This window comes from Rattus norvegicus, chromosome 18 (genome assembly GCF_021556685.1).
Source record: "Rattus norvegicus strain SHRSP/BbbUtx chromosome 18, alternate assembly SHRSP_T2T, whole genome shotgun sequence".
Classification (NCBI taxonomy): Eukaryota; Metazoa; Chordata; class Mammalia; order Rodentia; family Muridae; genus Rattus; species Rattus norvegicus.
Window position 1 is genome coordinate 72,669,198 of NC_141551.1, and position 14,629 is coordinate 72,683,826.

Below are 14,629 nucleotides of genomic sequence, written 5' to 3' on the forward strand. Positions count from 1 at the left end.
GAGACAAATTATTACCACCTCCTCCTGGATCAGAAAACATAGCTTTTTTTTAGGAACACACTCTTATCTTTTTTCCCCCCTTTTCAGACTGCATGCATGTAAGCAATTGCTCTATGTCTAGCTTGCTCTGTTTTCTTTCTGTGTACATGTGTGCACATACAAGGGGTTTGTTTACTCAGTAGATAATATTCTTGCCTTGGAAACTGAGATGATACTCTTGCTTCAGCTTTCTCAATGTTGGGGTTTCAGGTGTGATCCACTATGCTTAAGAAGTCTTTTTGTGTGTACTTTTTTTTTTTTTTTTTTTTTTTTTGGTTCTTTTTTTTCGGAGCTGGGGACTGAACCCAAGGCCTTGCGCTTCCTAGGTAAGCGCTCTACCACTGAGCTAAATCCCCAGTCCCTTGTGTGTACTTTTTTATTCTTCTTCAAGAAAGAGTGACTTTCATAGCCCACACTGCTTTCAAACTTGCCATCCTCCTGCTTCATTCTATAGATTGCTGAAATAGCAGGTATGTAGTACCATGCCCAGTTTCTTTCTTTCTTTCTTTTTTTTTTCTTTTTCGGAGCTGGGGACTGAACCCAGGGCCTTAAGCACTCTATCATATTATTACTTTTTTGGAGACCAGGTCTCTCTGTGTGTTCCTGGCTGTGTGCCACCATGCCTGGCGGCGGCGTCATCATCGTCATCTCGTCGTCGTCGTCATCATCATCATCATCATCATCATCATCATCATCATCATCATCAACATTGTGCATTTGTTTCCTCTTAAGTTTGATTTCATTTTGCTTTCTAGTTAATGTTTTTTGCTTTATTCTTTAATCCCACCCCACCCCCCAATTTGGTTGCTTTTGATACTTTTTGTTTCTTGAACTATTTTCTAAAGAACTGTGGGTTGTTTTATAGATTTTGAAATTTAGTATGTTGGCTTTTAAAGGATTCATTTTTACTTTATGTGTATGAGTGTTTTGTTTGCATGCATATTTATGTATCGTGTCCATGCACTGCCTGTGGAAGCCACTGGAACTGGAGTTAGAGGTGGTTGAGAGCTGCCATGTGGCTGTTGAGAACCGAACCTGAGTTTTCTGCAAGAGCAAATGTGCTCATAACTGCTGAGCCGTCTTCTAGCTCCTGTAGTATACTCTTAGCTCCTGTAGTATACTCTAGCTCCTGTAGTACACTCTTTATTGCTTCTTTCAATAGACGACATTGATTTTGTTTTTTGTTGACTTGAGATGAATTAAAATATTTTATTGTAAGCAAGAGATCTACTTAAAAGTCCTTCAGGTAAAAGCAGGCTTAATTATAGGGAATGATTTTATTTATTTTTTTTCTTTTTTTTCGGAGCTGGGGACCGAACCCAGGGCCTTGCGCTAAATCCCCAACCCCAGGGAATGATTTTATAAGGAATGGACTTTCCACAACCTCTGAAACAGACAGTGGTTAGGAGTGAGGACATCTGCATGATTTGCCATTATTCCTATCTATAAACACACACACACACACACACACACACACACACACACACACACACAGAGTAGTAACTAAAATAGGTAGCATTTAACAATACAATTTATCAGTTTCCCTGGCAATTAACAAAGTGGCTTCCCAAGTCCTGTCATACATCATGACAGATTTGTATCCATTTCTTTTTCTTTCTTTTTTTTTTTTCCTTCGGAGCTGTTGTATCCATTTCTAACAAGTAGAATTTACCTAAATTTCAGACTTTTTTGTTTGCATCTTATGCTTAATTAAGGGTTGAGAAGCAATTTCAAGAAAACGCTGTATTGGTTTTACATGTAATTAGGATATTTTTCTATTTAATGAGGTATTTTCTAATGTAGTGGATCTAGCTTGCCTTCATATATATCACAGCTTTAAAGTTTTTTATAGTTTATGTTTAATTAGATGTGATACATATTGTATCCCTAATTTTAACTCTATAATTCATTATTGGTTTTTTTATTGTTACTTGCTTTTTGTTTTTGTTTGTTTGCTTTTTAAAGATTGAGACAGGATTTCTCTATGAAGCCCTGGAACTCTCTAAATAGACCAGGCTGGCCTTGAACTTGCACATATGTATTTTTCTGCCTTTTTTTTTTTTTTTTTAATATTGGGTATTGATGCTGTGGCCTTGTGAATAAGACCTTGCTATACCCCTAGCTCTGTGCATCTTTTTAAAAAAAAGGTCATGCCAGCATTTTTTGTTTTATAGAGAAATTCCTCTGTGTAGAGCAAGAAGAAGTTAAAGACATGAAAAGCCAGACTTTTGAGCCAGGAGAGTTGAATAGGAATAAGAACAAAACAATAGCTTAAAAGATGCTGCTAAAGATATAAACATCAACTATTGGTGAAAGAAAATAACCAAAATTTACTCTTGCCCTCTTGTCACCTCAGGTTAGCCTTACTCCTTAAGGGCTCTGATGACTTAACTATACTTCCTTTTCAAAGTTCCTGGATGAAACTTGGTTTGAAAACTAAGTTTAGAAAAAAAATGTAGCATTTGCTTAAAAAAACTATTTTTTAATTACACAGATAATGTGTGTGGTTACCTGCATGCCAGTGCAGCTGGCTTATAGAAATCAAAAGATCTCCTATGCATTGCTTGATATGAGTGCTGGGAATTGAACTCTGATCGTCTGGAAGAACAGTCAAGTGTTCTTAACTACTGACTCAGCTCCAAGAACCCAGGGTTCTGAGTCTTGGTGACAGGGTTTGGCCTCTCATCTGTATATAGATTTTGGCTCCAGGTTTCCTACCGGGTATCCTTGACCTTTACACCACTGTCTTCAGAATTTGCAATGTAAACGCGTGTACAGTTCAGAATCCTTTGACCCCATACTCTTATTTCTAAGCCCGTATATCTTTTCAGCTTGTGTATAGTATGTCTCCCTACTCCATTTCCACCCCCATGGAGTTAAGTCTTACAGGAAAGGAACCCAGGTGCCACATGTCTAACCGATGAGATAGGTAGGGTAGAGAAATGCCAAGTCACAAGGAGAGGAGGGTCTCCTGAGAGTAGGTTTTGGAAAGTGACTCTGTATCTCTTCCTTTCTCTTGGCAGATGATCTGCATGTGGCATAGGTAAATCTCACCTATGTTGTTTACCTCTTAAGTTCAGAATTGAAAGAAAATCACTCAGTAGCTAGACTTAAAAGGCATCACTTGCTGTAAATTACTTGCCAGATTTTATGGACTAGGCTAATGAGATATGCAGAGTAGAAATTGCTTATTATGTACAAATCAACAGAGTGGCATGAGAGTAATCTTAATTTTTAAGGGTAGTGACAACTGCTTTCCTTACTTTGTAAAGCTCTTATACTCATTTGGATAATAAGCTACATTTTTCTTTATTGTTTTGAAGTTGAACTGTTAAATAAAGGATATATGTGATTCTTAGTCTTAATATTTTTAAGCATCTTTTAAAAATTTGTTCTTTAATGCTTGAGTTGAGGTTAAAAAATGCATTGGCTTTAGATATCAGAGCTGGATTTTGTAGATTTTACTAAGCAGACTAGAATTAAATGTGTGACATAAAAGTCCAACTCATCTGTTTAGTTTTATAACAAATGCTATGTTGTATATTAGGAGGTCTTAGTTTTGAATAGACCATTTTCATTAAAGACTTTGTAGTGAAGAAGCAAATAGGGATTTATATTAGAGCGTAATCTGACGGTAAAGTGGCCAATAAGAACCAAGACAAGTTTCCAAAATGAAGAGGAGAACTTAATTTGATTTAATGATATAAATAAAGTGGAAGTTCCAAGAGCAAATAGTTTCTGAATATTGTGTTCTCTGTGTTATGGTATATACAATAGTGATTACGACCAGGAAAACTCTGATTTTACAGTATATTGTAGATAGGATTTTTAAAAAAACATGCTCGATGGTGACATGTCTTTTTTCCTCCCCCTTTTTAGAATATGGTTTCTAGTTTTAGGGTTTCTGAATTACAAGTGTTACTGGGCTTTGCTGGACGGAATAAAAGTGGGCGCAAGCATGACCTCCTGATGAGGGCGTTGCATTTACTGAAGAGTGGCTGCAGCCCTGCGGTTCAGATTAAAATTCGAGAATTATACAGACGCCGATACCCACGGACACTTGAAGGACTTTCTGATCTATCCACAATCAAATCTTCAGTTTTCAGTTTGGATGGTAGCTCATCACCAGTAGAGCCTGACTTGGCCGTGGCTGGGATCCACTCGTTGCCTTCTACTTCCATTGCACCTCATTCACCGTCATCTCCTGTCGCTTCTGTGCTGCTTCAAGACACTAAGCCCACGTTTGAGATGCAGCAACCATCTCCTCCCATTCCTCCTGTCCATCCTGACGTGCAGTTAAAAACGCTGCCCTTCTATGACGTCCTTGATGTTCTCATCAAGCCCACAAGTTTAGGTAAGTATTAAGAAAATTATTTTTAATTAAAATTTTTTAGAAGCGAATAAAATAACCTTTAACTATTGATTAGTGATTTGTTGTTAATACCTTAACGTTGATAGCCAGAGTTGGCAAGATGGTTCAGAGGGTAATAAAGATGCTAGTGCCAGACCTGGTGACCTGAGTCTGTCCCCAAGACTCGTATGCTGAGAGGGGAGCACCTGTTCCTGGAGCAAATCCTCTGCTCTTGCACACAGGTACCTCAGCATGCATAGTGCCACACGGTTCGGTCCCCAGCTCCGAAAAAAAAGAAAAGAAAAAAAAAAAAAAGAATTGTTAGTCAGGTGTGGTATACAGTGATTTAAGAAATTTGTAGGGGCTGGGGATTTAGCTCAGTGGTAGAGCGCTTACCTAGGAAGCGCAAGGCCCTGGGTTCGGTCCCCAGCTCCGAAAAAAAGAACCAAAAAAACAAAAAAACAAAAACAAAAAAACAAAAAGAGATTTGTAGATTTAGCAAGGCTACAGGGAGGCGAGCCTGGACTGCCTAGTAAACTTGAGGCTGACCTGGATTACATATTGATTCCTTATTTTAAAAGCAAAACAGATACCCTCTACCCCCCCCCCCCAAATAAAAAAGAAAAGAAAAATTAAGGGACTAAGGAAGTGCTTTGGTGTGTAAAAAGCAGCAGGACTGAGGACCTGAGTTTGAGTATCTAGAACCCATTAGACCCAGACTTGGGTAACACCTACAGGGAGGTGGGAAGTGGAGACAGAGAATCCCTGCAAGTTTAGTGTGAGAATGACACACACGTGACTGACATTGTGGTTTAATTTACATGTTCCTGCCTGAATTGGCAGGTGAATGTGGGTTCACACACAAACGTTTAAAATCAGAGTAAGTCATGCATGTGGAACTCATGCCTATAGGACTTATGCCTATATTTCTAGTACTTGGGAAACTGAGGCAAGAGGGTTGCTGAGAATTAGGGCCAAACTGGGCTACATAATACTGGACCATCCAGGGTTAGGTAGGAAGACCCTGTCTCAAAAACAAAACAAGACAACAAAACCAAACAACTACAAACTTAAGGTATTACTGCTAAACATTTAAATACATGAGTAAAAAGCTGTGATAAACACAACTGAAACTTAATTTTAAGATGTTCTATCATTTGAGTGTCTTTATTTTTCTAATTTGTAAGGATTGTGTCTGTGTGGTAGGGATATAGAGAGGGGCAAAAAAGCCAGTATAAAACTTAAACTGTTTTTTTTTTTGGAGCTGGGGACTGAACCCAGGGCCTTGTGCTTGCTAGACAAGCGCTCTACCACTGAGCTAAATCCCTAGCCCCTTTTGTAGTCTTATTGTGTAGCTCAGGCTAGACTGGAATGCTGTCCTAGTGCCTCAGCCGTCCAAGAGCTGAGATTCGAGGGGTGTCTCAGCACCTAGCTAGCTTTTTTTCTTTCAAATTTGTGTCTTTTATTTCATTTTTCTGCACTTTTAATTCCTGTGGCTAGAACTACCTCCCATATTCTTTTTATGTCTTAAGGACTCAGATTGCTTTTGAGGGAATAAATTTAGGCCTTAATAATCTATCACCTTTGATAGTCTTATAGGTCCTAGCTTTTGTTTAATGTAGTTTTAAACTACTTCGCAACAAATAAACCTCTCAGCTGAAGAGCTGACTCCGTGGGTAATAGTGAGTACTGCTTTGGAAAAGATCCGGGTGAATTTCCAGCACCCATGCAAGGGAGCTGTGAGCCTGTAACTCCAGTTCTGCACACGTTTATGCTCTCATATAAGCACATACACATCATTAAAAGAATAAATCTTAAAAATATACCTCTTATACATATTTTTTTCTAATGGCAAAGGGTGTTTGATAAATTTTACCATTTTTTATTATATCTTTATTCTTTTGTGCGTATGTGGGTGGTACAGTGTATTATTGTTCTGACTCAAAGAGTTGTCAAATGGGGCTGGCTAATGAGATTTGCACAGTCTGATTGTTGTTAGGCCAAGATGGCTACTTGGTAACCCATGTGGTTGAAGAGGTCTGACTTGCATAAATTGTTATCTGATGCATGTGCTCTGTGTGTGTGTGTGTGTGTATGTGTGTGTGTACATGCATACAAATATATGTAGTAATAATAATAATGTCTAACCATAAAAACTCCACATTTTTGAAATTTTTATATGAAAATTTTTATTGTTTACATTTTATTTTGAAATTAATATTAGAGGAAAGGTCTCTAATATTATGCCTCAGTGGGTCAAAAACAGTTGTCACCACACCTGTTTGATACTCATATCCAGGTGATGGATGGAGAGAACTGCCTCCTGCATGTTGTCATTTGGGCTCTACAAGTGCTTTGCTGCATGTACACTCATTAAAATCAAACAAACCACTCTGTTTTGTTTTCTTCCTTCCTTCCTTCCTTCCTTCCTTCCTTTCTTTCTTTCTTTCTTTCTTTCTTTCTTTCTTTCTTTCTTTCTTTCTTCCTTTCCTTCTTTCCTTCTTTCCTTCTTTCCTTCTTTCCTTCTTTCTTTTTTTTTTGGAGCTGAGGACCGAACCCAGGGCCTGGCACTTTCCAGGCAAGCGCTCTACCACTGAGCTAAATCCCCAACCCCTAAACCACTCTTTGTAACAGAAGTCTGGGTGCAATGAGTGGCACGTGCTTGTATTATTCCTAAGTAAAGGAAAGATGATCAGGAACCCAAAGTCATTCTTGGTTATAAAGTCTCAGGTCAACTTGAGCTGCCATAGACCCACTCTCAAAACAAAAATCCTGGCAGTGGTGGTGCCCACCTTTAACTCGGCACGTGGGAGGGAGGCAGAGCAGCTGGGTCTCTGAACTGGAGGCCTGGTTTACAGAACGCATTCCAAGGCAGCCTAACCCTGAGCCCGAAAAACCAACCAACCAAAGCCCAGTAACAGGAGCAAGCACTGAGAGATGCTTAAGGTTTCTTTTTCTTCGTCATTTGTACTTTCATTTTTACCTCTTCTTTTCTTCTTCTTCTTTTAAACAATACAAAAGGCCTCACTGTGCAGCCCTAGCAGTCCTACGTCTTGGTATGTGGACAAGACAAGGCTACAAAATTTCAGTGATCCACTTGCCTTTGCCTCACAAGTGTTGGGCTTAATGTGTGTACCACTTTTCCTGGCTCATTCTTTAAATTTTCATTCCCTTCTAGTTTCATTTATTTGGTTAAGATAACTTATTTTCCCTCCCTCCTTCTCTCCCGTCCTCCTTCCCTCCCTCTTTTAAAAATAATTTACATTATGTGTTGTTGTAATAATATAAAAAAATAAAATGGGTATTGTTGTCTTTTACCCTACTAGGTCCGCGCAGTGGTGTCCCAAGATATCTGCTAGATATCCTGGCGGAAACACATCCCAGCACTTTCCTACACTCAAACCATCACATAAAAGAACACACAACACAGTAATTTTAGGTCCAATTGATAAGATATAATTGCCCACTTAAACATACAAATAACAACCTGTAAATACACAGAGTGGAATATTAACATCACCTGCCATCTTGTCCTGCCACGGCTTCTCAGCCCCTCTCCTCTGCCCTGTCTCCTCCTCTCTCCCCTAGTCTCCTTCTCTTCCTTCAAACTTCTCTCCCGCCCATCCTTCCTCCTCCTCCAATGACAGGCCTCCTTCTATCCTGTACCTGCCCCTCATCTGTACTTTACAAATTCAATGGGGAGGTGGTTCTGGTGAAGTCACCTGAGTTCTGAGTCCTTGACTAGGCCGCTGTCCTTGGGGCAGTGGAATTAGCATCAAAATACAACTTCAGGGCAAACCACAACAATTATGTTTTCTTCTGTGACTCTTTTACATGTTTTTCCTTGGGTATTGATTCAGAATTATGCTGTAGTTTGGATGTTGCTTACTCTGTGTGTGTTTAAGGCTTGGTGTACCCTTTGGGCTTGTTAGCAGGTGAGCTTGCCGTGGGCAGTCTTCAGGTTGTGGTGTGGTACACGCTCAGCCCACTCATACCGCCAGCCTCTCCTTTCTTCTTTCCTCATCTCTCTCCTTTGCTACCTTCCCTCATCTCTCCCTGACTGGGGTGTGAGCAATTTTGCTCTAGTAGGTGATACCTACAGATTCTGTGGTGTGACACCACATGTTCAAAGCAATTGGCTCAACCAGTCAGGGTATGAAACCTAAAATTCTGAAAACTTTTCTTTTTAGAATTGATTCAGGAACTTATTGTGAGGGATATTTAGTTAGCAACTTTAGTAAGCGTAGTGATGTGAGGCCCCATCAGGAATATGGCACAGAAGAGAAGTCTGTAGGATAGTCTTCAGGATAGTTGTTACAGTAGAAATGTTTGACCACTTCTAAGGTGGGGCCAAGAGTAGAATCAACAGTGTACCTCCACTCATTAACATCAGCAGTGTAGGTGGTAAATTCCAGAACCTCATAGTTTTCTTTCCTTTTTGCTTTGTTCAGAAGTAGAAATGTTCTTTCTTTAACTGCCTGTGTAGCTTTTCTTTTACTAATTTCTGCAAGACTAAAGGAAAATAGTTTTTTTGTTTTGGTTTGAGACAGGCTTCTCTGTATAACCTTGGCTGTCTTAGAACTCAACTCTATAGACCAGCTGGGTATAGTGTGTATATCTATAACTTGGGAGGCTGAGGCAGAAGTATGGAGACTTCAAAGTCAGCCTAGGGTATATAGCAGGACACTTCAGAGAGGGTGTGAAAACTGGGGCAGGGTCCTGGTAGCTCAGGGTTCAAGGCCTTCCCTAGCATGTTTGAGGCCTAGAACTGAATTTGATCCCTAGAACTGAAAAAGGGGCGGGGAGTAACAACTGAGTAAGAACTATAAATTGTGCTCAGATTTTACATCAGCCTAATTAATGAGGAATTCAATTGCACTTTTTTTTTTTTTTTTCTTTTTTTCGAAGCTGGGGACTGAACCCAGGGCCTTGTGCTCGCTAGGCAAGCGCTCTACCGCTGAGCTAAATCCCCAACCCTCAATTGCACTTTCTTATAGAGACTTGTGGGAGCTTGGGATGTCAAATATGTATAGTTGGGATTATTGGAATTTATGTCAAGAAGAGAGCTCTAATTAATCATAGAAGTTGAAATTGTAGTGCATAATTGTAAGACCAAATAGTGAAGAACTGAGTAGACTGTAGGAGGCTTGAGAAGTATAGGTTTGTTAGGAAAGAGCTAAGGCAATTGTTAGTGGGGGACTGTGTAGAGTAGAATTTAGAGCCGGCTTACTCAGACCTGGGACACAGTAGCAGAGGAATTGGAAGGCATGGAGGAATGCTGAGGATAACTCACTTCACCCTGCTCTCATGGGAAGTTGGCAGAGAAGACATGGTGAGCAGAGCGATGTCACTTAGAATGGCAGCTGGGACAGGGAAGAAGAAGGTTTTAGGCAACAACAGGACTCAGTGTGGAAGGCAGAGAGCACTGAGGTCAAGGATAGGGCTTGTGGTAATTCCACTGTGGGGTAGCTATCTTCCTCTTCTGTAACTCTGACTTAAACACACTACTTTTCAGATATAAGAAATCTCAATTCTCTGACCTTCAGTTAACCTTTGCAGTGGTGAATAGTAATATAGCGATGATGTCTGTTAGGTGTTAACCAAATAATCAAAATTGGACTAGCTTGATAATATAAAATGGCTTTATTTCTCCATTAACAATTGTATATAAGTGGAACTTTGTACATTTTTATAAAGATTTTAAGTTTTAACATCCCCTAGTATTTTAAGAAATGTTTTTTCTCCCAATTTCATTTTTACTGTCATAAAATGCATGTGACATCAAAGTGTCTATAGACTCCCATTGCCAGTCCATCTCTGTCTCCTTTCATCTTGTAAAACTGAAACTCGGAGCCCATAAAACTATAATTCCCCACTTCTTCTCCCTTAGCTTCTAGCAACCGCAGTTCTATTTTCTGTCTCTGATATTGACTCAGCTAAGTCTTTGTTGTAAATGAAATCACAGAATACAGTTTTTTGCTGTTGAGCTTGTTTCACAGTTAAGATAATATCCTCCATACTTGGCATAGTACGTATCATTTCCCCCTCCTTAAAACTGAACATTATTATGTATTTTTGCCGTTTGCATGTGTCTGTTTTGGAAATTTGGTTGCTTTCACATTTTAGCTGTTGTGAATGATACTTCTATGAGCATGAATATAAATATCTCATTATCTTTTTGGATCATATAGTGATTGTTTTTAAGAATTATTTATTTTATGTATATGAGTATACTAGCTGTCTTCAACCACATCAGAAGAGGACATTGGATGGTTGTGAGCTACGATGTGGTTGCTGGGAATTGAACTCATGACCTCTGTAAGTAAGAACAGTCAGTGCTCTTAACCACTGGGCCATCTCTCCAGCTCCCAATAGTGATTGTTTTTAAGTTGTAAGCAACTACCATGCTGTCTACCACAACTGCAGTGTCTTATATTGCTATGAACAGTACACAGCTTTGCAGGAGAATTTTCCCACACCCATGCCAAAATATTCTGGGTTTGGGGACAGTGCTTTATTTTGGATAGTAGCCAACCTAATGTGTATAAAGTAATACTGAATTGGAATTTTCATTGGAGTCCTCTAATTATGAATTATATCGACTGCTTTTTCATGTGATCATTAGTCATTATGTATATTGTTTAGAGAGAAAGAAGTCTTTATACATTCTTTGCCCAGTTTTGATTTGGGTTACACTTCTTCTTTTTTTAGATTTATTTTATGCATGTGAGTATGCTCTCGTTGTCTGTACACACACCAGAAGAGGGCACCAGATTCCATTACAGATGGTTGTGAGCCACCGTGTGGTTGTGGGAATTGAACTCAGGACCTCTAGAGGGAAGCACACTCAGTGCTCTTAACCACTGAGCCATCTTCTAGCCTACTTTCAACACTTTTTTATTGTTGATTTTAGGAGGACTTCCCACCTCTGTTCTCTAGCTCCCATTCATGTTTGATTTAGAGAAACAGTGTAATAAGGATAAGGGGGAAGTATTCTTAGATGGCATTGCCGTGATTGACAGGGTGTGGAAACCAAGCACAGTCTTAGATGATGCAATTTAATAAATTAGTTCACTTACCATTAACTTTATGAGCCTTAAGTCTGCCTATCAACTTTACATTTTTAAAAAATTTATTTTGTGTATATAAAAGTGCTTGTCTTCATGTCTTTTTTTTTGGGGGGGGGGTTCTTTTTTTTTCGGAGCTGGGGATTGAACCCAGAGCCTTGCACTTCCTAGGCAAGCGTTCTACCACTGAGCTAAATCCCCAACCCTGTCTTCATGTCTTATACCACATGCATGCCTGTTGTTCATAGTGGACAGAAAAAGATTGAGTACCCTGGAATTGGCATGCTAGATAGTTGTGAGCCTCTGTTTAGGTGCTGGAAATTTAACTCAGGCCCTTTGGAAAAGCCATCTCTGGTCTGCAATGATATTAGTTATTCTATCTTTACAACCACTTCTAGCCTGTGTACGACTTGTAGGGAGGAATCTTGAATACAAGCCAGCTTACTGCAAGGTCAACATAATACTTCCAGAGGACGGGAGGGGATAGCGTATCAGACCTCATTTTTGTTAAAGAATATTTAACAAGGCATGTCAAAATGCCAACTTTTACCTAAATATTTTACCAAGCCAGAGTCATTATTATCAAGTAGGTGGTATTATCAAGTAGTGTGTCTATCAGAATATAGCTTATTTGCCTTGAAATACTTTATTTTACTTAATTATTTTGAGACAGGGTCATACTAAGAAGCCCTGGCTGACTTGGTAACACAACAGAAATCTGTCTGCTTCTTCTGCCTTCTGAGTGCTGTGACTGAAAATGTGTACTGTTGTGACTGGCCCAGATTTTAAAGTTTTTTGAGTGCGTGTTGGTATCCTTAAAGTCAGAAGATGTTGGATCTTCTGGAGCTGGAGTTACAGGTGTTGCCAGCCATCTGACGTAGGTGTTAAAGTTTAACGTTGGTCCTTGGTCTCTGTAGGAGCATCAAGCCCTCTTAACCCCTGAGTCATCTCTTCAACCTTTCATTCTCTTTTATTTCCTTCCTTCTTCCCTCTCTCCCTCTCTCCCTCTCCCCTTCTCTCCTTCTCTCCCTCCCTCCCTTCCTTCTTTCCTTCCTAGCAAGGACTTAAATGTAGACATCAGAACTAAAATTTATCTGTATAATTTCTGTTCTCAGAAAGCTTTCACGTGTGTTAACAGTCATAAAATGTAGAGAAAAGAGTTCCCATATTAATTGAGAAAGAAAGATTTAGAAGGTTTATGTCAGTTTCATTTTTGTGTGTGTTCCTCATTTTTACTTTGTTCCTTTTGGGGCACTCTGTATTTGTGTTGGATATTTTCAGATTGATTTATGGCTAGAAAAACACAACGCTCACACTATTGAACAAGACTGAAAACACTGTGCATTCACTTGGTTGCTTGGTTTGTGCTAGAGATGGGGTCTAGGGTCTCGTGCCAGCCATTCTAGTGCTGAGCTATATATGGCCCAACTACCTTGTCACTTGTATCTCACAGTATGGGCTATTGTATTATGTTTGATGGTTACACTGTCATGGGTGAGTTTAGTCATTGACAGGGAACTAGGAAGCCATTCAAGGGGAAGGGATGAAAGGACAAACGAGCCAAGGATGAGGAAATAGGAATTAGTATTATGTTTCTATGAAGCATCATCCTGCAATAAAGTGCCCATGCTTTTTACTCAAGGCGTTAATATTTTTCTTGATTTGATGTGACCGACAAAGAGGGCTTTCTGATGTTAGACATTTAGCTATCTTGTTGCTCATGATCTTGGATATGGATATTATTGTATTAATAACATAGCTTGCTCTTGGGCGATACTGCAGTACTTTACAATCTCTACTCTCCCTTCCTCCCTCCCTGCTGTCAGTAGGTCCTTATTTTTGAGACAAGATCTCTGTAGCATTACGCTTATTATTATACAGCCTGGAGGCTGGCTTTGAACTCACAATCCCCTTGCCTCACCCTTTTGAGAGCTAAGAGTACAGGCTTGTGCCACAATGCCTGTAATGAGCATCAGAACATCAGTATTAATGATTTGCAGTTCTTCGTGATGCTTTCAATACATTTTAGCTTTTAATAATGTAGTTTAGCAGGATAACTTTATAAGATAATTTTTTATAACTAGGTTATCTTTTATAAGCAATAATTAGTATTTATAAAATTTACCTAAAGTTCTGAAATTTTTGGACTTTCTTTTGTGTGCTCCGGGTACTTAAATATAAAGCACTAAAATAAGAAAGATGCTAAGAATATGAATTTTTAAATTTTTATTTATTGTTATTTATTTTATGTCCATTGGTGTTTTACCTGCTAGTGTATCTGTGTGAAGGTGTCAGAGCTCCTGGAACTGGAGTTATAGACAGTGGTGAGCTGCCATGTGGGTGCTGGTTATTGAATCTGGGAAGAGCTGTCAATGCTGTTAGTCCCTGAGCCATCTCTCCAGCCCTCAGAAAACATGCATTTCGTGGATGGCAATACTGTGAGGGAACGTTTCTGACGCTCATGAGATAGTCCAGAATGAAATGTCATCTTGAATGGTTATATTATATTCTGATATCACAGTATAGTTCATGTTTTAGAATACTAAATGATTATTTAAAATTAAGCTCATTTGGATAACTATACTCAAAATTGTAGATAAATACAGTTTCATACAATCCTGGAGTTTTAGAGTATTAAGTACATTTAACCTTGAACATTTCAGGCCGTAGCAAAAACTTCCTCGTTATTGCAGGTGCTTCTTTGTTACTGAATACATTTTTTTCCCTCCTCAGTTCAAAGCAGTATTCAGCGGTTTCAAGAGAAGTTTTTTATTTTTGCTTTGACACCCCAGCAAGTTAGAGAGATATGCATTTCAAGGTAAGAGGAATGTTTCAAATGTATTTTTCCTTGAAGGTTATGTGTTTGCCTTACAGAGTTTAAACAGAATAGATTAGGTGACTTAGACAGAAACTTGTTTTCAAAATTCTAGCATTCTGTCAAAGATCATAAGCTTTGTTACTCCTAAAGCCTTTCTTTACGGCTTACACACTTTGCTGTGCCACACATGACTTTTCCTGTTGCAGTGCATTTCAGTTATGCAACATGCTACTGTCATGACAACCGTGACGCGTAACTTAGGAGTTTCTTTAAGAATTTTAATTGCATGTATAAAAGCAATTACAAATACAGTCACATGTGGTTAAAGTTTCCATGTATAAACTTTGGGGGCCC

At 39.1% G+C, this 14,629-nt stretch overlaps 1 protein-coding gene across 2 annotated transcripts in view; it reads left to right on the forward strand.

Moving 5' to 3' along the window:
• Nucleotides 1-14,629, forward strand: part of Pias2 (protein inhibitor of activated STAT, 2) — an 84,601-nt gene that overhangs the window by 21,770 nt on the left and 48,202 nt on the right. For both annotated transcript variants that reach the window (NM_001393764.1, NM_053337.2), the window contains 2 exon segments: nucleotides 3,919-4,393; nucleotides 14,191-14,275. In NM_001393764.1, coding sequence (NP_001380693.1) covers nucleotides 3,919-4,393; nucleotides 14,191-14,275 — 560 coding nt within the window.